At 57.6% G+C, this 23,555-nt stretch overlaps 2 protein-coding genes across 2 annotated transcripts; both read left to right on the forward strand.

Moving 5' to 3' along the window:
- Nucleotides 1–1,823: 1,823 nt before the first annotated feature.
- Nucleotides 1,824–8,033, forward strand: CALB2 (calbindin 2). The gene is made up of 11 exons (XM_074840239.1): nucleotides 1,824–1,930; nucleotides 5,055–5,131; nucleotides 5,325–5,414; nucleotides 5,505–5,585; nucleotides 6,435–6,491; nucleotides 6,595–6,672; nucleotides 6,831–6,886; nucleotides 7,089–7,128; nucleotides 7,232–7,285; nucleotides 7,517–7,588; nucleotides 7,854–8,033. The coding sequence occupies exons 1-11, from the start codon at nucleotides 1,840–1,842 to the stop codon at nucleotides 7,968–7,970; spliced, it is 813 nt and encodes a 270-aa protein (XP_074696340.1). The 5' UTR covers nucleotides 1,824–1,839; the 3' UTR covers nucleotides 7,971–8,033.
- Nucleotides 8,034–10,801: 2,768 nt separating this feature from the next.
- On the forward strand, nucleotides 10,802–22,667 carry GOT2 (glutamic-oxaloacetic transaminase 2). Its single transcript, XM_074840229.1, has 10 exons — nucleotides 10,802–10,932; nucleotides 15,976–16,132; nucleotides 17,580–17,708; nucleotides 18,069–18,128; nucleotides 18,250–18,411; nucleotides 18,603–18,707; nucleotides 19,625–19,775; nucleotides 20,035–20,200; nucleotides 21,181–21,331; nucleotides 21,821–22,667. The coding sequence occupies exons 1-10, from the start codon at nucleotides 10,802–10,804 to the stop codon at nucleotides 21,941–21,943; spliced, it is 1,335 nt and encodes a 444-aa protein (XP_074696330.1). The 3' UTR covers nucleotides 21,944–22,667.
- The last annotated feature ends 888 nt before the right edge of the window (nucleotides 22,668–23,555 follow it).

Raw genomic sequence — 23,555 nt, forward strand, 5'->3', positions numbered from 1 at the left:
CTCTCCCCAGCCTGGGCACACTTGGGGACACATCCCTGAGCCCCACGGAGGCAGCGGGTGTCTGCTCTCAGCCCCCAGGAAAACTTTGCTCTGAAGGGAGGGGGACAGAAAAGCAATGAGCTCTACTGGGGAAAATTGTGCTCCAAAAATGGGAAAAGGAAGCTTTTTTTTTGCAGCTCATCTCCATGCCAGACTGCAGGAAATGTGAACTGGGTACCTGGGACACCCTTCAGCCTCTCTGTGTGTGCTTGAAGGCTGCGTGGAGCAGCAGGGAGGAGGAGAAGACCACCCCACTGCTCTGTGTCCCAGCCTGGCTCTCCCTGTGGGATGCTGCTGCAGCATCTCCCTTGCCATGCCCACAGTCAGGCATCCTGCCCTGCCCCAGCTCCCCACGGCCTTAAAGCCAGGCTTGGAGCCATTTCCCAGTCCTTAAACCTGCTCCCAAAAGGGCTGTGGGCTCTGTGATTTGGGGAAAGCACCTCGCACCCCCTTTTCTCCCAGCCAAGAGACAAAAACAAGAGGCGCCAGCACCCGGCAGGATGGGCAGTCCCCCGATAACTGCCCGCAGCTGCCTGCTGCCGATTACATCCCTGCTCTGCGCACGTCTGAAGTTTTCTGCCTTCGTCTCATCTTTAATTAAGCACTTCTATCGGCCGAGCCTTCTCGCTGGATCTGAATTATATTATTTTTTTCCCCGTAGCCATGGCAACACTTCCCCTGGGCAGGCTGCGCTGGAGCCAGTGACAAACCCCAAGTGTGGCTGTTTGTTTGGGCCTGGAAATTTCCCTGCCATTTGGGAAAACTTGAGAAAAGAAAATCCCCTGACGAGCTGGCGGGCAGCAAGGGGCATCAGTGTGAGAAACATTGCTTTTTGGGCTGAGCACCACTCCCATCCCTCCAAGGAGACCCCCTTCATCAGGGATGGCAAAGCCTTGATCTGAGGATTCCTTTGGTTTTCCTCAAAAAAATGGGAGCAGGGTCTGGATTTCTCATCCTTGCCCCAGCCATGGGTCACGGGTGACTGCCCTGCTGCGGCCAGCGCATGGTCCCTCGGTGGCGGTGGCACTGGGACTGCCTCCGCCCTGCTCCTCCCGCCAGGACCAGCAAATCCTGAGCCATGGAGCTGCCATCAGGAGCCCAGCAAGGCAGGGGGACAGCGACAAGGCGCACAGATGCGGTGACACAGGACAGGGACACGGTGACAGGGGTAGGGCTGGGTGACGTGGCTGAGGGCTGGGTGACACGGGCAGGGCTGGGTGGCACACGAAGGGACGCAGGAACTTGGGGAAGGGGTGGAGTGACAGGCAGGAGGAGGTGGCAGTCCAGGGCAGGGTGACAAGGCAGGGCTAGGTGTCAGGGCAGGGGTAGGTGACATTAGGCAGGGCAGGTGACATGGGGCAAAGGTAGGTGACATAGGGCAGGGATAGGTGGCACGGGGCAGGGACAGGTGATAGGGCAGGGGTAGGTGACATAGAGCAGGGGTGGGTGACAAGGCAGAGACAAGTGGCAGAGCGCGGGCTGCCCCCCAGGGTGCCCAGTGCTGCCCCCGCCGCTCCCGGTGTCCCGGTCCCCGACCCCCGCGGTGCCGGTGTGTCCGGGTGTCCCGGTGTCCGGGTGTCCCGGTCCCTCTTCCCCCCCGCGGTGCCGGTGTCCGGGTGTCCCGGTGTGTCCGTCCTCCCCCTCCGCCGCGGTGCCGGTGTCCCGCTGCCCCCCGTGCCCGGCCGGTGTCCCGGGGCAGCGGCGCCCCCTGGCGGCGGCGGGCGGCGCCGGCGGCGGCGGGTATAAAAGGCGGCGGCGGGCGGGCGGCGGCGGCAGCGGCGGCGGCGGCGGCAGCGGGAGATGGCCGGCCCGCAGCAGGCCCCGCACCTCCACCTGGCCGAGCTCACCGCCTCCCAGTTCCTCGACGTCTGGCGACATTTCGACACGGACGGTCAGTCCCGGGGCGCGGGGGACACGCCGTCACCCCTCCAAAACCGGCGGGGAGGGCACCGGGCTGAGCATCCCCGGGAGCGCGGGGCGAGGGGGGACGTTGGAGAGAGTCCCCGGACATCCCGTCGGGGGGAGCTCAGAGGAGGTGCCTCCGCCGCCGTAGCCCCGGGGAGAACGGGGAGCCCCCCCGGGGCGATGGGGAGTCCCCCGGGATGGTGGGGAGCCCCCGGGGCACAGCCCCGTCGGGGGGAGCTCCGGGATCGTGGAGACGATCGGCCCCCCAGGACCTCCCCGTCGGGAAAGGATGGGGACCCCCGGCACCGGAGCCCACCAGGAGCCCGTGGAACGATGAGCCCGGGGGTACCCCGGGTTTCCTTTGCACATCCCCCAGATGCCAGGTCCCCCAAGAGGGGGGGTTCGCTCAGGGCTGGTGTCACCTCTGGGTGCTGGCTGGGGAGTTCTGCCCTTCCTGGGGTGCCCCCTCCAGGAAACCCTTGCCCACCCCTCTGCCCCTCCATCCCCCCTGCTGCTGTGATGCCCCATCCCTGGCATCTGGGTTGCCCGGCAGTTTGGGGGGTCACACAGCCACCAGTCTGGCCCCAGGGCCACCCCCTTGCCCTGGAAGCAGGGGGTGACAGAAGGGATGTCCCTTGCCCGGAGCGGGGTGAGGAGTGGCCCCTCCATCCCCCCCCACCTGCTCCCCAGCCCCGCAAAACCTCTCCCTGGGATGCTGTGACAGTGGCTGTGTCCCTAATGGGGATGTCACCTCCCCATGAAGTCACAGCTGGGCATGCCACCCCAGGTCCCCGCTGCTGCCACCGAAAAGCAAGCAGAAAATGCAAAAAGCAGCATCGTTTTGGTGGGAAAATAGTTTATTTCAGCTCCGTGGTGCTGTGAAGGAGGCTCAGCCCACTGGGGAGAGCAGCCCGGGGAAAGCTCTTGCCCTTCCCTGGGTCTCCCGTCCCTGCGGGGAGATTTGGGGACCAAAACCCTCCTGGAAACTGCGTCATGCCACGTCCCTGGCTGCGCTGCTGAGAAGCCAGAGCTCAGGCTGTGCTGGGTGCCCTCCCGGCCACGTCGTCGGGGTCCCGCCTGCAGCCCCCACAGCGCTGGGGACACCAACACAACCGTCCCTGTCACCGCTGGAGCTGGCACTGGAGCAGCTGAGGGGTTGGGGAAGGTGGGACAGTGGCACCCCAGTGGGAGTGGGCAGCTCCCGGTGTGGGTGTCCAGCTGCCTCCCTGCAGCACGTCCCGCTGCGCTCTTGGATGTGCTCCGGCATCTCCAAAACACAGAGGCAGGCACGGATCCAGCTTGGGCTGCGGCCCCCGGGCAGGGTAAAGCTGTCGGGCTGTGGCATGGTGGGTGCCCAAGAGAGGAGGGACTCGGGCGTCAGGGGAGATGGTGGCCTTGACGAGGACGGTGCTCGGCCACACCAGGTGGGAGCTCCAACAGCCCCGGCCGCTTCCCTCTGCTGATGGGCATGGGATGATGGAGGGACCTGGGGTTCATCCCCTTGCGGACGGAGCTGTCTTGCCCAAGCTCTTCCCTGCTCTCAAACCCCTCCAATGGGTTTTCACCCGCTTCCCCTTAAGGCTCCTCGCGCCCCGGAGATGTCCCCTTGGGTGTCTTTGACGTCCTCGCTTTGCCAGCCACAGCTGTCCCGTGGCTCTGCGGCGCAGGGAGGCTCCAAAGTGCAGCTGCATGGACGGGCCGTGGCTCTCCAGAGGGGATTTTCCGTGTCACTCCACACCCTGCCACTCTGCAGACATGGATCAGACCTCTCCAAGCTGCTGCTTGGGGGAAACCAAGCTACCGGCCATGGCATTTCTTGGCATTATTCCTTTTCCTGGCTCAAAACTCTTGCTGATTTTTTTTTTCCAACTGATTTCAAAGGAGCCTGGGGCTCTCCCACACCCGCAAAAGCAAAGCCTCTGGGAAGGGCAGTGGAAAGCCAAGCCCCTCAGCAGCTCACACCGGCACCCCGACATCGCCCAAGCCCCTCATCCCTCCTGGGAGGGATGCTGCTCAGCCATGGGGATGTGGCCGTCAAAGATGAAGGTGCCCCGGGACTTCCCGAGGCGCTTCCAGCCGGGATGTGGACGGGTTATTCCCAGCCACCGCGTTGCAGCGGGGAGAAGATGCTGCTGGGGAGCCTGTGGGTGATGATGCCAAAGGTGGCACAGGGCAGGGCGCCACGGTCCAAGCCTCTGGAAGATGGAATGGGGAGGGGTTTGGGGGGGATGCCCACAAAGAAGAGTCCTAGTTAGCCCTCAGTCGGGCACTTTGGAGGAAAGGGCAGCGTCCCCCAGCTGGGCCCAGATGTTGGCAGGAGAGAGGATTTCTGGCAGGGTGGTGGCAGCACTGCAGAGCCGGTGTCCTTGCTGCGGTCCCCTGGCACGTCACCCCCTCAAAGCCACCAAGGCTCACTACCAAGAGAGCGATGCATGGGTGGGTCCTGGCTGAGCCGTCCTGCCACCGAGCATCCTGCAGGTGGGAAGGGCTGTGGATACCCCAGGTTTGGTAGGAACCACATCTCAGCACAGATATCAGCAGCAAGGGGTGAGAGTCCATGGGACAGGGACCTTTCTGAGCCCTTGGCCACCTCGGAGACCGGTGCTGGGCTGACTCCATCATCCTGGGGCTGATCCTGCACTCGGGGGGTGACGCTGTGGCAGGTGCCTTCCCTCTGCTCCCTGTTTTCCCTTGTTGGCACCCACAGTCCTGGTTGGGGGTGCTCAGGAAGGAGAGGTTTAATTAAACCACCCAGTTACAGCATCGGATGCAGAACATGCAGCGTACACTGGGACAGGGACAAAGTCCCCTGCGATGGGGATGGACACAAAGCCCCCTGCTCCTACGGGCAGGTGCAGGGGACAAGCCTGGGGCCGTGTCCCCACTCCAGGCTAAAACACGCAGGGCTCCATCTCTCTGCAAATTCGAGCATTGCCGGGTTTGTGTAACACTCAGCATCAACTGGCGTTTCTTTCCTGCCACAGTCGCCTTGGAGCAGTGTCCCTGCGCGGAGGGGGACAAGCGCTGCATCCCTTGGGAGCATCCCTCCCTTGCCTCCGGCCCTCTGACACCAGAGGGGGGGGTCTTATTGCAATTTTTTCCTTCCCTAGGAAATGGCTACATCGAAGGCAAAGAGCTGGAAAACTTCTTCCAGGAGCTGGAAAGCGCGAGGAAGGGGGCGGGTGTGGTAAGGGCCTCTCCTCATTTTACTCTCTGCTTCCCCCTTTCCCTCCTGCCCCAGGGTTCAGGTTTAGGAACGGCACCAACAAGCGGGACTGGGGCAGCTCAGGTTTTGCCACCTCCCAGCAGTGAGGGAAGTGGGGGGACACCGGCACAGGGTGTGAGGTTAAACACTCCCGTCCCCTCCTCCTTGCCGGCAGGACTCCAAGAAGGACAACTTGGGTGACAAGATGAAGGAGTTCATGCACAAGTACGACAAAAACGCCGACGGCAAAATCGAGATGGCGGAGGTGAGTGGTTCTGGCCCTGCGGATCCCGGGGATGCTCGCGGTCCTCCCCTGACACTCGTGTTCCCCCTCTAACGCTCCTGTTCCCTGCAGCTGGCCCAGATCCTGCCCACGGAGGAGAATTTCCTGCTGTGTTTCCGCCAGCACGTGGGCTCCAGCTCGGAGTTCATGGAGGTGAGCAGGGCAGGCTGTGCCGGGACTCCCCGTGGGATTCAGTCTCCCAGAGAAACAACTGGGGGCTGGCATTACCCAAGCCCCCTCCCCAGTCTCCCCCAAACTCTTGGCTTTAGCTCAGCACTGGGCGGTGGTGCTGGTTTGGGGGGGAGAGCAGGAGTGTGGTGAGTTTTCCCAGTCCTCAGAGCCCCTTGGGCATCTCTCGGGGCAGCTGAGCACCTTGTCCCGGTCTCCAGGTGAGGTGAGCTGCCGGGATTTGGAGCTGTTTCTGAAAATTCCCCCTTCTTAGTTGGTCCTTAGTGCTCAAGGGATGTGCTGAAGCAGAAAACGCTGCTCTGGGCCACCCCAAAACCTCGTCATGCCCTTACACAGGGTGAACCCATCTGCAGGGTGGGAGAGAAATTCCAATGGGGACCGAAACACGGCTGGGGATGGAGGGGGAAGTGCAGCTTCCTGGGTGGGGGAGAGCTTGTGCCTGGAAAATGATCCCAGGGTGGAGGTGACAGCTGAAAGAGAAGCGCCCCGCGGCATGGGGGTGTTGGTAAGCGGGCACTATTGTTTAATTGGGGGATGCAATCAAATATTAAAGCCTGGCCTTGGACACCGAGGCGAGGATAATGGTGCTTGAACTCTTGGCACAGGGCTGAACAAAAGCATCCAGCCCCAAGGGAGAGCATGTGGCACCGATGAGGCCACCACAAACCGAGATTGGGAGCTGTGAGATGACCCCATCTCTGCAAGGGTGGTGGGGGATGCTCCAGGCGGGGGGTTATGGGGGCACAGACGTGTCGGAGGGGGGGAAACGTGGGACACGAGCCCATGGTGACGTTTGTGGTGGCTGCTTCACAGGCTTGGCGCAGGTACGACACGGACCGCAGCGGCTACATCGAAGCCAATGAGCTCAAGGTGGGCTGCAGGCATGGGGTGGGCTGAGCTGGGTCCCCACCCGTGGGGCAGCCCCCTGGGACAGCCAGGGACAGGGACAGCCAGCAACACCTTCTCCTTCCAGGGCTTCTTGTCAGACCTGCTGAAGAAAGCGAACCGGCCCTACGACGAGCCCAAGCTGCAGGAGTACACGCAGACCATCGTAAGTGGGACCCTCCAGGCCAGTCCCGGGGGACCATGGCTCTCCCGGGACAGGGCAGGGACCCACCACCCCCCCCGGGGGTCTCACCACCCCGCAGTGGGTGGGAGAGGGGGGAGAAGGAGGCAATGGGTGACCAGGTGCTGCTTGTGTCCCGCCAGCTGCGGATGTTCGACATGAACGGCGACGGGAAGCTGGGACTGTCAGAGATGTCCCGGTAAGGTCACGGGCAGCGAGAAGTGGTGGGGAGGGAAAGACACCCCGAAACACTCGCTTCAGGAAGAGTCTGCTCCAGCTTCCGAGGAAAACCATTTACCTCTTTAATTTGCTCATGTTTCTGAGCGAAAAGCCATTTTGGTTTTAAAAAAGTGCCTTTTCCTGGCTGCTTCCCACTCATCCCTGCCCTTGTTGTTTTTCAGACTTTTGCCTGTGCAAGAAAACTTCCTCCTGAAGTTTCAGGTAAAATAAAAATAATAATTAAAAAAAACCCACAAACATTCCTGTTCCCTGCTTGTGCTTTTGTCCCCTCCCTCACGCCCCGGTGTCCCTTGCTGCTGCCCAGGGGATGAAGCTGTCCTCGGAGGAGTTCAATGCCATCTTTGCCTTCTATGACAAGGTAGGGAGCTGGCTCCCAGGAAACCACCCGGAATAAATAGAACTCGTCAAAAAAACCCCAACAACCCCAAAACCAAAACTACGTGGTTTCGGTTGGGTCAGTTGCCTGCTCTGGTTTGGGGTGTGAGTGCTGGGTTTGCCCCTGGCTGTGGTGGGTAAGGGTCTGGGGGTGCCCCAGGCACAGGGGGGGGCTCACGGGCTCGTGTCCTGACGTCCCTCCCTCGTTATCCAGGACGGGAGCGGCTTCATTGATGAGAATGAGCTGGACGCGCTTTTAAAAGACCTGTACGAGAAGAATAAGAAAGTAAGTGGGGGAGGGTAAGTGGGGGACAGAGGCTGAGGCCCCCCCAGGCCCCCCATGGGCCTTCTCCCCTCTCCCAGCAGCATCTTCCACCCCCTGTGTCCCTGCTCCTCGGGGACCAGGAGAGATGCTGGTCCAGGTGCCAACCCTGTGTCCCCATGAGAGGCTGTGCCGGAGCTTGGGGGGGTGGGGGGGTATCCCCCAACCTGGGGGTGCCCCCCAGGGAGAAATGGGGTGCCCACTCCTGTCACCCCTCCGTTCCTTGCAGGAGATGAGCATCCAGCAGCTCACCAACTACAGGAAGAGCATCATGAACCTCTCTGACGGGGGCAAACTCTACCGCAAGGAGCTGGAGATCGTGCTCTGCAACGAGCCCCCCATGTAGGACCCCCCCACACTCCTCCTCCTCCCTGAAAACAAGAGCAACAGGGGAGCACCCACCACTGCAGTGCCGGCGGGGGGCACAGGGGGGGGAAGAGGGCCCACCCACCCCCCCCCCGTGCCCCCTGCCACCGCTCCCCCAGCAGCTCTTGGGTTTGTTGTAGGTCATTAAAATCCCACCTTGGGGGAAAACTCTTATTTTATTTTTTTTTACCCCATCCGCCTGGTTGGTTTAATTTTCTTTGGGGGGTGTGTGTGTGTGTGTGTGTAATTTTTTTTCATTTGGTCTCTTCTTGAGTTTTTATCATTTACCAGAGAACAGTTTACAAATAAATTCAAGTACTGCTAGACCCAAGCCCCTCTTTCCCTGTCCCACGGTGGGGCAGGGAGAGGTGAGACCCCCCCACCCCAGCCCCCCTGCGGACACAGTTGCTGGGTAGGGGAGAGCTGGAGCTTTTAGAAAGCCCCTATAGATTGGGGGGGCGGGGAATGTTGCAAAATCCCCTGGGGTGCAGAGCGCAGGCAGGCTGGGGACACTGATGTCCCCAGCTTGGTGACATCTGGGACAGCACACTGCCCAGTAACTCCCAGTTCCCCCTCCCAGACAGGCAGGGGTATCCCAAGGGTTGTGTGTCATCCCTCGCCCAGTTTAAGAAACCCGTCCCAGGGTGGCAATGCTGGTGGAGTCCCAGTGCCACCTATCCCGCTGATGTCCCCCCCCCACCCAGGGCCTGGCCCCAGGGTGGGTGCTGGGGGCGTGTGGGAGGTGCTGGCTTCCAGGCTGAGCCCCCCCCTGGGTGTCAGCAGCATCAGGAGCAGGGTGCGAGTGTGGGTGAGTGGGGGCTGTGGCCGTGGGGCGAGTGCGGTGCTGGCAGGGACTAGGGAGGGGCAGCCCCTCTACTGCCCAGTACAGCCCAGTTCAGCCCTGTATAGCCCAGTATGGTGCAGTGCAGTTCTTTATGGCCATGTACAGCCCAGTATGGCCCAGTACAACCCTATACAACCCAGCATGGTGCAATACAGTCCTGTGTGGCCCTGTACAGCCCAGTGGGGTGCAATGCAGTCCTATACAGTCAAGTGCAGCCTGAAAGAGCCCAGTATAGCCCAATACAGCCCAGTACAGCCCTGCACGGCTCAGTACAGACCAGTGTGGCCCAATACCACACCCTATCACCCCATATGGTGCTGTACAGTCCTATGCAGCTAAGTACAGCCCAGTACAGAATCACAGAATCAACTAGGTTGGAAAGGACCTTGAAGATCATCTAGTCCAACCGTTAACCTAACACTGCCAGTTCCCATCTACACCATATCTCTCAGCGCTATGTCGACCCGACTCTTAAACCCCTCCAGGGGTGGGGACTCCACCACCTCCCTGGGCAGCCCATTCCACTGCCTAATAACCCATTCTGGAAAGAAATACTTCCTGACATCTAGTCTAAACCTTCCCTGGCGCAACTTGAGGCCATTCCCTCTTGTCTTATTGCTTGTTACTTGGTTAAAGAGGCTCATCCCCCCTCTCTGCACCCTCCTTTCAGGGAGTTGTAGAGGGCCATGAGGTCTCCCCTCAGCCTCCTCTTCTCCAGACTAAACCCCCCCAGTTCCCTCAGCCGCTCCCCATCAGACCTGTGCTCCAGAACCTGCACCAGCTCCGTTGCCCTTCTCTGGACACGCTCGAGTCATTCAATGGCCTTTTTGGAGTGAGGGGCCCAAAACTGAACCCAGTAGTCGAGGTGCGGCCTCACCAGTGCCGAGTACAGGGGTAAGATCCCTTCCCTGTCCCTGCTGGCCACACTATTTCTGATACAGGCCAGGATGCCACTGGCCTTCTTGGCCACCTGGGCACACTGCTGGCTCATGTTCAGCCGGCTGTCAATCAACCCCCCCAGGTCCCTCTCTGACTGGCAGCTCTCCAGCCACTCCTCCCCAAGCCTGTAGCGCTGCTGGGGGTTGTTGTGGCCCAAGGGCAGCACCCGGCATTTGGCCTTATTGAAACTCCTCCAGTTGGCCTCAGCCCATCGGTCCAGCCTGTCCAGGTCTCTCTGCAGAGCCTCCCTACCCTCGAGCAGATCAACACTCCCACCCAACTTGGTGTCATCTGCAAACTTACTGAGGGTGCACTCGATCCCCTCGTCCAGATCATCAATAAAGATGTTAAACAGGAGTGGCCCCAAAACCGAGCCCTGGGGGACACCACTTGTGACTGGCCTCCAACTGGATTTAACTCCGTTCACCACAACTCTTTGGGCCTGGCCATCCAGCCAGTTTTTTAACCCAGCAAAGCGTGCGATCATCTAAGCCCTATATGTACAGCCCTCTATAGTACAGCCCTATATGGCTCAGTACAGCCCAGTATGGAACAGTGCAGTCTTGTACAGCCACATACAATCCAGTATGGCCCAATACAGTCCTGCACAGCCCAGTATGACCCTGTACAGCCTAGTATGGTCCATTACAGTCCTGTATAGCCCAGTGTGGCCCAACACCACCCCGTAGAGACCTATATGGCCCCATACGGTGCTGTACAGTCCCCATTACAGTCCTGTATAGCCCAGTACAGCCCAGTGTGGCCCAACACCACCCCATACAGACCTGTATGGCCCCATGCGGTGCTGTAGAGCCCTATACAGGGAGGCACAGCGCTGTACAGCCTAGTGTGGTGCAGTACAGTTCTCTGCGTCCCAGCACGGCCCAGTACAGCCCAGTGCGTCCCAGTCGAGCCCCCCGTATCCCACCCAGCCCAGCCCAGCCCAGCGCAGGAGCGAGGGGGGGGGCGGCGCGGCTGCAGCGAGCCCTCCCGGCCGCCAGGGGGCGGGTGTCGCGGCGGCCCGGCGCATGCGCGGGGCGGGGCGCGAGCCCGGCGGCTGCTGCGTGAGGTGTCCGCTCGCCAGCCCGCTCGCCGCCGCCATGGCTCTGCTGCACACCCGCCGGCTCCTCACCGCCCCGCGCCTCGCCGCCCGCGCCAGGTGAGGCTGAGAGGCGGCTCAGCCCCCGGGACCGCCCGTACCGCCCGCCGGTGCCGGCGGAAGGGCCTTCCCGCCGCCGGGCCCGGGCGCAGCTGTGAGGCGGGAGGGGAGGGGGGGGCCGTGCAGAAGCGTGTCCCTCCGCGGAGCCTGGAGGCGCCGCCGGTGACGTCGCGGTGGGGAAGGGGGTTGCCGGGGGGACGGCGCGCGGATTGGCTGGGGCGCGCGGCGAGGGGGGGGCGCGCGGCGCTTCCTCGAGATCTGATTGGCTGCGGCCGGGCCCGGCACCCCCGGCCTGTCCTTGAGGAGCCGCCGTGGAGGGCGCGTGTGTGTGTGCACCGGGCCGGGGAACCGGGGTGCCCCGAGAAGCGGGGCCGGGGGGACCCTCTGCCCCGAGTAATGGGGCCGGGGGGACCCTCTGCCCCGAGTAATGGGGCCGGGGTGCTGTTGGAGGGGTGCAGTGGGGTCGGGGGGACCTTCTGCACCGAGAAATGGGGTCGGGGTGCTGCTGGAGGGGTGCAGTGGGGCCAGGGGGACCCTCTGCACCGAGAAACGGGCCGGGGTGCTGCTGAGGGCTGCGCTGTGCAACAGGGCATGAAGGGCCCCACGTGCTGTGAAACGGGGCAGGGGCGCTGCTGCCGGGGCCCGTGGAGCGATGCAGCCAAGGGGACCCCACGCACTGCGAAATGGGGCTGGGGTGCTGCTGCCTGGCGTGCACCGTGTAGTGGGGCTGAAGGGAGCCCCGCACCGTGAAATGGGGCTGGGGTGGTGCTGCCGGTGTGCAGCGCTGCCTTCAGGTGTGCAAAACCTGGCGTGAGCGGGATGGGTGGGAGCGAGGGTGTTTCTGGGGAATCACTTCTGCACTGGCAGCTCTGGACTCCGCTGTCGCTGAAGCCAGCAGAGGGATGGATGGAAGGATGCAGGGTGCAGCTGGAGCCCCAGAACAGCTCCACGAAGTACAGCTGACCCGAGAGACATCGGGCACTGGCTGGGAACACCACCATGACCAGCTGGCCAAGGAGCAGAGCGTGCTGAGGGATCCAGGCAAGGCCTTGCTGCTCCCCAGAGCCTGTTGACTCCTGGCCCATACTGGCTCAGGAAGCTTTAAGGAACAGTTCCCAGTCCTTAGAGCAGGAAAACAGTGGGGTTTTATTTCCCCATTCCAGCAGATAGAGGAGACTATTAGATATTAATTAACCCTGTTCTGTCCAACATGGCCCCTTGCTGCCCTGTGAGAGGAATGCTCTCAGCCTCTGCTTCTGAGGTAGCCTGCTGGCTCTTCTCAGCAGGTACTGGGGAACAGCTATTTAGAACTTGTGCTTTCTGCACTTGGACTGTAGTGAGCCTCTGAAAGGTCTGCAAGCCCACTGGCAATAGCTTTGCTTTTCTTATGTTATACAGCAAACTATAAATTACCAAATTGAATTGAGGTCACCTAAAAGAGATGCAGGTCTCCCTTTTGTAAAGAGCCTTTGTGCACAGCCCCTGTTGTGCCCAAAGAGTGGCTCTTTATCCCCTTGCAGGGGATGCCAAACAGTGATTAGCAGTTTTTGTTTCCTTATCTTCAGCAACTTCACCTGGTGCTTGGAGCAGTTACCATTGCTCTGTGCTGAGAATGGTCTTTGTGAGATCAGGATGGAGGTGAAGAGATATGAAATGGTTAAAATGGCTCCCTTACCACACAAATGCTAATTAAGGTGATAACTCAGTCTGCTGCTCTGATGCATAAGGAGACAGCTATTTTAAATGCTTTGCTTGGTGGGAAGATTGCTGCAGCTGACTGGGGCAATGAAATTTTAGGCTTGAAAGGACAGTAGTAGCCAGAGCAGCCTGTTGGCATTGTTCTTGTGTAAATATTTGCTTTAGCTGTGGTATCCGGACAGCATCACCTTTGGCCCCTCTGCTCTGCTCTCGCTTGTAGAACTGCTGCAGGGGCTTTGGCAGAGGTTTTGAAATCCACTATCTTACGTGGCTGTACCTCAGAGAACATGGATTGGCCTCTTCACAATGGAAACCTTCACTGGACTTGTAAACGCTTGCCTACCAAGAGGAAATCTTGCTTTCTGGGCTTGGCTTGAGTCCATAAGCACGCTCTTAGGTCTCTGCAGCTTGGGCCATGAGTTCCACATACGTTTTTAAAGGGTGTTGCTGCTTTACACAGTTCCTGGTGCATTTTTCTGCCCTTGTTCTCTGTCCCATCTGTCACACTGCTCTTGCGTTAAACTGGCTCAGAAGACCAGCCTGGCTGAAGAGTACAGAGATTATTTGAACACCAGGTCTGCTCAGTATCTAAACTCTAACTCAGGCCACCTCTGTTCAAGTGCCGTAGCTGGAAAACATGTTTTCTTTGGCTTACATCAGGTATCCCTCAGGTAGTTCAACCCCAGCTTAAACTTACCTTTGTTTAGTTTTCCACACTGAAATATCTCCAGCCTGGCAGAGAGGATGTGCAGTTTATAACTTTGACCTTTATTCAAGACCAATGCTCTTTTAATTGCTCAGAATAAAATATAACGCAGTGCAGAGACAACATTAACATAGAGTAGCAGTGTGTTAGGATTTGTGGCCTCGGATCCCCAGTAGATCTCTTCTTCCCAAACCCCTGTCTAGAAAGCTTTGCCTATGTGATCTCTTGGGCATCCTGATGTGTTTGGACAACTCAGCCTGGACTTTTTTCTTCTGTCTCCCTGCAAGCTCACGTCCTGGGAAATGGCGGAGGAGTCTTTCTTTGGCCTTCAACTCAAAACCTTCAAGCTGAGAACCAGAAAATCTGTCCTAAAATCAGTCCCTTCGCTGCCTTAAGCCGATAGGAAGACCAGCTCAGAATGAAAGTACTTAACTCTCGGGAGTGCTGCAGCTTAGTTAAATGCCCTCAGGATCAGCGTTAATTGCAGCAGTAGTATGTTAGAGCCCAGTGACCTGCTTAAGTGTTTGCAGGATCGGGACCTAAATACCCAAAACTGTAAGCTGCTTAGTGATAAGCCCGGCAGAAAGAAGGTGCTGTCACCATCTCAGAAGCAGCAGCTCTTTAAAACAGGTGACTGGGCTCCTGCAGCCCTCGATACCAAAATAATCCTAGACCAGGTAAACTGCAGAGGGATGCACCCCTGTGCAGAGTGTTTCTCTCTTCCCCTGCCCCTCCGTTGCCAGGAAGGTGCCGGGAGGGCTCTTCCAAAGCAGCGTTGCGTGGTGTCTGAACCTGCAGTAGGGTTTTGCCCCGACAGCCCCCTCGGCGTGTCCTGCTCAGGTTGGCTCTGCAGGGCTGCAGCCTGTGGCCCTCTCTGGAGGGTGTGTGTTGCTGGCATGACTGACTCATCCTCCTTTCTAAGTTGATCCTGTACTTAACCGGAGAGGTAATTAAGACTTGTTAGTGGTCTAGAAAATGCTAAGCACATCTTCCATTTTTAAACTACCTGAGGTGGCTCTGCCTTGTACTTGTTGGCTGCCCTTTTTTCTATGGAGTCTGTCAAGAGGAGAAATGGAATTTTTTTTTTTATTTGGAAGTACTGTACTGATGGGAAGAGCAGTTAAGTCAGGAGGACAAATGATGTTTGGGGCTCCATGAGATGCAATCTATATACATATGCTAGCGCAAAGTATGTTTATGGAGTGAGTAAACTGGGTCTAAATAGACCCAAAGCAGGGACAGAGTGGAGAGGAAAGTGTTAGACCTTCCTTAACCCTGCTCCTGCTGCCTTCAGATGTGCTGTGTCTGTCCCCACACACTCAGCAGGAGGTCTGGCTCTCCTGGGGGTGGCTCCAGGCTGCCTGCATGGTCTGGGGCAGGATCCAGCCCCAGGGACAGTGTTCCTGTGTTGCGAAAGCCTGTTATCTTCACGTGAGGCAGCCTTCCCTAGGCTGTAAAGCTTTGTAAAGCTGATATGTGGCAGCATTAGCTGTGGGAGCTTCTCCTTTAGCAATCAGGACTGAATCCTGCCCCAGAGGAGATAAACCCGATCTAACTCGTGCTGCATGCTTTGTCCCCCACCCAGCTCAGGGGTCTGGGTAAGTGCCAGTGTGATGCTGTGAGTCAGGATGCTTAGAGCTGCGTGGAGTTGTCTTCTTTAGCAATCCTGTCTTCAGGAGGGGGCTGTTACAGCTGTAGCCCTCTGCCAGGCAGGTTAAAAACCACCACACCGCTTCTCTTGCACTATCTACAAGCCTGCAAAGCCTGGACGTGGGACTGGGCAGGGGTTATGGCCAAAGAGAGAATAACGGGTTACTTTTTATAGCATGGTCTGGTCTGCCCTTGACATTAAGAAAGCATCTCCGTCTCCAGGATGTCCTGCCAACAGGGCAGAGGCAGGTGGTTTGTAGAGCGGCTGCTGGGGAGCGGAGCACAAAACTCCTCCTGACACAGGGAGGTTTCGTGCTTGACAGCAAGGGAAGGGGCCTTCACGCTGAAGCTTGTCACACTGGGAAGAAATTGCCCTCTGCAATTCCCAGGAAAACGGCATTTGGCTACAACATCCCTCTTCAAGTGAGGCAGAGTTTGTAGGGCAGGGAAGGGAAATATCTTCATTAGGTCAGGCAGTGTTGCGGGAAAAGCAGATCAGTTCTCATGCATAAGAGCCCTTCCAGGAGTTTGGAAGAGGTTGTGTGTTCATACTCCGTGCAATTGCCTGGGTCTGGCTGAGGTTCCCTGGAGGGGACTAACCTACGTGATCCCGCCTGTAGGCTGGGAAGAGATGGCACTTGGCCAGAGCATAAGGGTTTAAGACTTCTGTTTCCTGGGGCCTTTCTGGTGTCAGCACAATAAGGCAAGCAGAGCCATTTCTACATGTTAATGGCTTGGAGGGAGTCAGTTATCTTCAGCCACAGTGAACTGAGGCTCTTTGCCCATTCTGCAACGTAAAATGAAGTGCCAGATCATGGAGCGTAAAGGACTTGAGGTTTTTTTCCCCTGAATAATTCTCAGCGCTGCTTGTACCTTTTCCAGCGGTTTAAAGACAAGATTTCCTTCAGGTTTTCTCTCAGGCCATGTTGGTGCGTGTCCCTGCCATTTCAGAAGCCCAATTCTTAGCTGCTTTTTTTTTTGCCTTTCAGCTCATGGTGGTCCCATGTGGAGATGGGTCCCCCCGACCCCATCCTGGGGGTGACAGAAGCTTTCAAGCGCGACACCAACTCCAAGAAGATGAATCTGGGTGTGGGGGCGTACCGGGATGACAATGGGAAGCCGTTCGTCCTGAACTGTGTTCGCAAGGTGAGGCTGGTGCTGGCTGCTGGGCAGGGCTGGGGCCAAGGAGGGGGAAGGTGTCTAAGCAAGGTTTGGTCCTTAGAATAAGCTTTGTCTCTAACAGAGCAGGACAGTGTTGCTGGATGTTTCCCACAGCAGTGCTAATGCTTTTGAGACACAACAGAGCTGTTGAGTAGTAGGGGATAAAACAGGGAGTACGTGTCCTGTTCCCATCTGGGTAAATCTTAATTTATTGCTGACTTCCATGAGCCCTTCAACCCCGCTGTCCTCTGAACTTCAAGGTGTTTCTTGAATAGGCTGATGTTCCCTGGGCCAGCCCACATGAGAGGAAAGAGTTGACATTGTCCCCTTGATGGATTAGTCTTAGAAATTCTGCTGAGCCATTGTTACCAGTTTCTCCATAAGCCAGTCTGAAACTCCGGCCCAGGGAGCTGGATGTAGACACTGCCCTTGAGGGGATTACAGAGCCTTTCCGGGCTGTAAGCATAGAAGTAGGCTGTTAAATGGCTGGCGGCTGACACGTGTATTGACTGGCTCCTTTGGTGTAGGGAGGATGCACTGTGCATCAGTGTGGGGTTTAAAGCCATCCCTTGCCCTCGCTCTCCCTGTGTCAGCGTGTATTGCAGCTGGGTCACAACCGGGAGCCTGGGTGCTGTCACAGAAAGTTTCCTGGTGGTATATGAATGCTGCCAGGGTCTGTCTCACTGCTCTGGGAGCACAGGTAGGGTTCCGAGAGCACTCCAGATCTCTCCATCACTACATTTTTCCTGAGCATGGCTCCTTGTCTGCTGCTCTTGCTTCCACTCTCTGATCCTGTGTTAGGTAAGGACTTAGACCGGTTTCTGATGCGGGATTTGCTTGAAAGAAGTAGAGATTAGCAAAGCTGGGGGGAGCCATGTTTCAGGGTTGGGTGAGCTACCTTTCACACAGGCTGCTTTCAAAATTGGCCGGAGTTACTGGATTTTACTTTTTTTTAACCTGCTCCATCTAGTTCAATAACATTCCCTACAAAGGGCTTGCTACCCTACCTGGTTTGGGGTGTCTCCCTGTGTAGAGACAATCTCTGCCTTTCAGTAAGTCAAGTCTCGCCTTCCTGCAGGACAATTCCTGCTTGGGCAAGGAAACGTGTGTCCTTGTGCAGCAGTGTGGACTTGTAACGGCGTGGAAGTGGTGTTCTTCTTTAGTGTCAGGTTTCCTGGCTCTGCTCAACCGATGGTAGCACCCACTGAGGGCTCTGGTGGCTGCTGGGCACTGTACCCCGTGGTAAAAGCAGGGTTTCACCTGAAATGTTTACTGCTGCCCCTTGCTTGGAGGGAGCCCTGATCTCTGCAAGGAAGCTTCTGTAAACCAACCTTTGCCCCTTTTGAACGAGCGAATGTGAAGTGACCTTGAGCTGTCCGCTGTCCTCTCCATGGGGATGCCTTCCTTGCTGAATGTGTGTCCTCCTTCCCAGGCGGAGGCCATGATAGCATCCAAGAAGATGGACAAGGAGTACTTGCCCATTGCGGGGCTAGCGGATTTCACCCGGGCATCCGCAGAACTGGCTCTGGGTGAAAACAGTGAGGCTTTCAAGAGCGGCCGGGTAAGGAGCAGGCTGGGAAGCCGGGGGTGGGCAGCGCTGTCTGATGCACGGTTGGTACATGGGTGCCCAGAAAAAGTGGAAGAACTGGCAGGGGTACTCATGCCTCTGAGGTGCAGGCCTGCCAGGCCGAAGGATAACTGCTTCCTCTGAAGGCTGGGGTGAAACAGCCCTTCCCAAGGAGCAGATTTGATCTTGCGGGGGGTCCCAGCTCCCTGCAACTGGAGTCACAAACCCATGCAGTCCCCTCCAGCCCTGTGTCCCCGTTTTGCTGTGCTTCTGCCAGTGCTGACGTAGTGACTGGGCTTTCCCTGTATCATACCCTGGCTGCTCAGACTCATCTACTTGTTTCTGTCCTTGCAGTACGTGACTGTGCAGGGTATTTCTGGGACTGGATCTCTGCGAATTGGAGCCAACTTTTTGGTGAGTCCCTGGCTGGTGGTGGAAGGAAAAGATGTATTTTGACTGCAGCTGACTCTTCGGAGTTTTCTAACTGCTTGAATCTGGTCAATCTCTTTGAACACTCTGTCTTTCTCTTGATCAGCAACGGTTCTTCAAGTCTAGCCGTGATGTGTATCTACCCAAACCATCCTGGGGCAATCACACACCCATTTTCCGTGACGCTGGCTTGCAGCTTCAGGCTTACCGCTACTATGACCCCAAGACGTGCAGCCTTGACTTCTCTGGAGCCATGGATGACATTTCCGTGAGTTGCCTTTCATGCCTGGAAGCAGGGGGTTGATGTGGGGAGATGGGTGATCTTCTTGCTTTAGCCTAATCAAGGCTAGAAGCCTTGCAGAGTTCGTCTAAGCTTTCTAGGGCAAGAGTCTCATCTCAGCTGCTGAGGAGAGTGCTCAGATGTCATTAATAATTCATTCTCTGTAACTTCTTCCTTAGAAAATTCCAGAGAAGAGCATCATCCTCTTGCATGCTTGTGCTCACAACCCCACCGGGGTGGATCCCCGGCAGGAGCAATGGAAGGAATTGGCAGCTATGGTGAAGGTGAGCAGTAGTGTCCCAGGGGTACTGTGCTGTTCCTGGAAAAATCACACCTCTGGGCTTTCACGGGTGGCATCTGGGCTTCACTGCACTAAAGGTTACTCCCTTCCCTGAAGCCAGGATGGGTGTCATGTTCCTGTACTGAAGACAGGAGCCAGACAAAAGGACCCATAAAGCTTCTAGCTGACCATCAGACTTTCTGCTGGCACCTTCCCAGGAAGCTGGGGTAGGGAGACCTGAAATGAGACAGAAGGGTCGAAAGAGTGAGCTGTGATAGCTGGAGGGGGGCTCCCAGCGCTGGTGTATTAAAAATGCTGGAAGATCTTTCACGTGTCTGGTGTCTCCTCACCAGCTTCAGCTGGAAACAGATAGGTGCAGGTACTTCCTTCATCTTTCTCCTCTTCCTCCCTGCTGCTCCTCCAAGCTGTAGCCAGTGAAATTTGGCTTGGGGATGCCTGGCTTTAGTAGCGTCCTGAGAACTGGTAGATGCCAAGGTGGGCTCTGGGGCCTGCAGATGGCTGCGGGTCGCCTGACCGAGGGGCAGTGCGGCTGGGTTATCTGCCTGGAGGCATTGTGAGGGCTGGCACCTGCCCAGAGGGTTCCCAGGTCGTTTTCCTGGAAACTGATAATACAGGAGACACTGGAATGGAACAATTTATTACTGCTGAACGTAATTCTGCCTTCTGGGCCAGACCTCACATCCCATAAAAGCGCTGGGAGGGTCTTGACCTGCTGTTTTGATGTGTGGTGGGTAGCTGTGGGTTTTGGGCTGTGGCAAATGAAGGGGAACAGCTCTACTTCTGGAGGAGCACAGTTTGCAGGTGAGCACGCCGCTGCCTGCAATGGCTTTTTTCAGCCTGCTGCCCTGATTCCTGGAGGGGTGTTCAGCTCCTGTGACAGTCTCCCCTCTTTGCTGGCAGAAACGAAACCTCCTCGTGTACTTTGACATGGCCTACCAGGGCTTTGCCAGCGGGGACATCAACCGGGACGCCTGGGCTGTGCGGCATTTCATCGAGCAGGGCATCAACGTCGTCTTGTCACAGTCCTACGCCAAGAACATGGGGCTGTACGGTGAGTAGGGCAGGTGGTGTGGAAATGGTTTCATCCAGGCTCTTGGAGGGACTCCGGGGTTTAGCAGCCTGTGTCTTTTTCTGCTGCCTGCGTTGATCCTGCAGTGCTGATCAGGGCAGAAGAGAGAACCCGCTGGGAGCTGGTGGAGACCCTTCTAGGGACCAGGGCTATGCTAAAGCGATGTGGCATTTGGGACAAGTCCTGCCCCAGCCCTGGGTATCCAAGGGCAGAGGCTGGGACCTGATTGCCCCCCTTTCAGGTGAGCGTGCGGGTGCCTTCACGGTGATCTGCAGTGATGCAGAGGAAGCCAAGAGGGTCGAGTCACAGCTGAAGATCCTCATCCGCCCCATGTACTCCAACCCACCCCTGAACGGAGCCCGCATTGCCTCTATCATCCTCAACACCCCTGACCTACGGAAGGAGTGGTAAGAGGGAACCCCTAATGCTCACAACGGCGAGATGCGAGGTCTCTGTGGCAGCCCTGTGCTGTGCTTACTGCCTGCTGCTGTTGTGGGCAGCTCTTAGCTTCGGGGCTGCAGTCAGAACCATGTGCCACCCCTTTCCTCTGGAGAAATCCCTGCTCGTGTCCTGGCATCAGCTGGTATCGGTCCAGCCTGACACAAGCAGGTTTCCCTTGTGTTACCAAGGCAGAAAACACTGTAAAGGAGGAGATAAAGCTCCCCTAGGATTGAGGGCTGCAGGAGCTGCCTATCCAAGAAGTGGAAAAGACTGACTTGAGGCATTGTAGCCATGTAGCATGTCTCACGTGAGGGAAGTGGAAGCGTAAGCCCCCTGAGAATAAGACCCAGGAATGTAACCCTTATGCCCTAAGCCTGCTTCCTGGCGTCAGCCTGTGCTGCTCTCCCAGCCCCTGGGTGTCAAGTCCCTGCCGCCAGCTGGCCTGGCAGAACAAAGCCTGGCTGTGTGTTGTGGCTTTGCCAGGAGCTGTTCCTTTGGCAGGCTGGCGCTTGTGCCTGATCCAGGGCCCAGCAGAGACGTCTCCTAGCTGTGCTGCCCTGGAGCAGGGGTGTCTGCCTGTGCTAGGAGGTACCCCTGCACTCTTTGTTTATCTGCAAATATTATTTTATCTGGGTTTGGGCAGTGCTGCCATGAGGCCTCCTACTCACCCACAGCTTTCAGAAGTGAGAGATGCTGATACTCTTGTAGTAGTGTCCAACAGCTATGGAATAAATAAATAAGTCACCTTCTGGTACCAGGAGGAAGAAGCAGCTCCCCAGCTGCTCCAGGTTCACGCACTCTGGTCTTTGCTCATCTGCATCCCCCGTGTTTTGGGGGTATGAGGCCCTTCCAGGTGGAGAGGGTTGCTTCCTGGTAGTTGCAGGGCGGGGAGCAGCGTTGGTGTGTGCCAGCCCTGCTCTGAGCAGTTCCTGGGTTGGCTTCTCAGGCTCGTGGAGGTGAAGGGCATGGCTGACCGCATCATCAGCATGCGGAATCAGCTGGTGTCCAACCTCAAGAAAGAGGGATCCTCCCACAACTGGCAGCACATCACTGACCAGATCGGCATGTTCTGCTTCACGGGGCTGAAGCCTGAGCAGGTAAGCACAGTTCCTGTGGTCTCGAGGTGTCATTCACAGTCCTTGTCAGTAAGAGCTTGACTGCAGGTGCCAAAATGAGCCCTCATCAGCAGTTCTTCCTCCAGGAGGAACATCCTCCAAGCCCTCAGCACTGGAGCATCATGGGGACCCAGGTCTTGCTCTGTTCCCTGCTGTGCTTGTGGAGGTTGAAAGCAGACCTAGCCTGCTTATCTGTCAAAGGAAGCAGTCACTTGGTGCTGCTCTGGGGTGACCTTAAAGGTCAGCTCAAGTGAGGTGACTCCTGGCTGGACATCTGCAGTGTTTGTGTGTCACCCGAGAGCCGAGCAGCATCTCCTGGTTTACAGGGTGCGCTGCTGGCTCTGCAGGGAGCGGGATGCCGTGTCTGCTGGCACCCAGTTTGCTTTCAGTTCTGGCAAGCTGGGTAAATTTGCACTCTGCTAACAAGAGTGGAGGTTGGCCTGCGGTTTGAACTCTGCTCTTTCACGCCAGGTGGAGCGGCTGATCAAGGAGTTCTCCATCTATATGACAAAGGACGGACGAATCTCTGTGGCGGGAGTTACGTCAGGCAATGTAGGTTACCTGGCTCATGCCATCCATCAAGTCACAAAGTAAAGACAAAGGTGTGCTCTGGAGCTGGTGGCTTTCCCTTCCCCACCGGTTGAAGATGGGGAGGGAAAGGAAACAAGCAGAATATTTCCAACCACAACACTTGACGCCGCTGCTGAATGTATCTTGTAGATGAGTTGTTGTAGAAGCCTAGTCAAAACTGCCCTGCGTTGTGGAGCGGGGACGTCATTGGTGGCTCCTGCTCGTCACAGCCGTTCTCCCCTGCTGTCCATCCTTTCTCCATCCGCCCCAGCACCCATCTGCGCTGGAGGGAGCGACTGCTTCGCGCTGCCATCCTACCAGCGCAGGCACCAAAGGCTTCCCCACGCTCATTTCTTCATGAAAAGGCTTTTGTTGAGGCTGTTGGCCGCTGGCCTAAGTGGCAGCGGGCGAGGAGCTGGGTGGGCTGGGTGGGAGGGCTGCTCAGGTGCACCCCTGATGCCTCCTCAGCCAGGCCCTGCTGCCAGCAGGCTCCGTCCTCCACCCGGCTGGCCTGGGACTGGGCAGCACCAAAGCTGCTCTCCAACAACCAGCTCAGAGGACTTCTCGCTACTAAAATCCGCTCCACTGTTGGCTTTGCTCTTTCCATCTGGGAGTCTCCTTTCAGGTGTAATTCACAGTGGCATTGGTGTGTGGGGTGGGCCCACGTCGCCTCGTTCTCCTGACGTCACTCCTGTGCCCTGAGGTGAAACCATTTCTCACTCCCCCAATAAGAACCTCTGAAAACTGCTCTGTTGGTCTCTGCCTCTGCCCGTTCCTGTACCAACCCCAGCAGCCCTCCCTGTGAAGCAGAGTCTCTGTGGGTGTCCCAAAGCCATAAGCTCACATGGGGGTGCGGGGTGTCCCTCTCATCTGCCTCTGTTCAGCTGAATTTCTGGTGACACTAGAAAATGGGAGGGAAAGTCTTGAGAGCTGATGACTCAAAAAACATTCTGTCCTAAACTGAGAGTCTGTGAGGTCCTCTGAGTCACTGGACTCTGGTTTTTAATCCACATAAACTGGTGTGTGGCTGTGTCGAGCTGGGGACTTCCTCTTGTCATCACACAGCTTCATCCTGTCCCTTCCATGCCCCAAACATTCCCGCTCAGGGACGTGCCAGCACAGGGGATCTTGTATGGCCAGTGAAACCCTAAATCTGAGAATCCCACGCAGAGGGGTCCCACCTGTGTGCCCCAAGAGCACGGGTGGGTGTAAGCTGAGGCTGCCCGGGGTGGGACTTGGTGTCTCAGAGCTGAAAATGAAGCCTTCGGGGTTGAATGTTGGTGTTGCTGGGAGAGTGCAAGTTCCCCAAGCCCCTGTGCCCGGCCACCGGAGACTGGCGGAGTTTCTCCTCGCAGCAGGCAAAGGTGCCTCCCCAGGGGGGACCTGAGGGGTCACCCCCGAGTCTGGGGGAGCTTTCCCCTTCGCAGCCATCCCAGGGCATTTCGCAGAGCAGTCCTTGTTTCTTCCCGAAGCAGCCGTGTCCTCCTGGGAGCCGGGACAGGCCCGTGGCCGTGCTTGCCGGCAGAGAAGGAGCCGCTTGTGCTGGCTGAGGCGGGCTGGAACGTCCCGCTGCTCCCCGACGAGACGGTTTGCACTTGAACTACACCGATTGTTTACATGGCCCGCTGCCCACAGC

This window comes from Strix aluco, chromosome 14, assembly GCF_031877795.1.
Source record: "Strix aluco isolate bStrAlu1 chromosome 14, bStrAlu1.hap1, whole genome shotgun sequence".
Taxonomy (NCBI): Eukaryota; Metazoa; Chordata; class Aves; order Strigiformes; family Strigidae; genus Strix; species Strix aluco.

Excerpts from the sequence above, each read along its gene's own strand:
- CALB2 (XM_074840239.1), top strand. The coding sequence starts at position 1,840 with ATGGCCGGCCCGCAGCAGGCCCCGCACCTCCACCTGGCCGAGCTCACC. Across the intron at positions 1,931-5,054 it reads GCGACATTTCGACACGGACG|GAAATGGCTACATCGAAGGC; the intron begins GTCAGTCCCGGG and ends TTCCTTCCCTAG. Across the intron at positions 5,132-5,324 it reads CGAGGAAGGGGGCGGGTGTG|GACTCCAAGAAGGACAACTT; the intron begins GTAAGGGCCTCT and ends CCTTGCCGGCAG.
- GOT2 (XM_074840229.1), top strand. The coding sequence starts at position 10,802 with ATGCGCGGGGCGGGGCGCGAGCCCGGCGGCTGCTGCGTGAGGTGTCCG. Across the intron at positions 16,133-17,579 it reads TCCTGAACTGTGTTCGCAAG|GCGGAGGCCATGATAGCATC; the intron begins GTGAGGCTGGTG and ends CCTCCTTCCCAG. Across the intron at positions 18,129-18,249 it reads GAATTGGAGCCAACTTTTTG|CAACGGTTCTTCAAGTCTAG; the intron begins GTGAGTCCCTGG and ends TCTCTTGATCAG.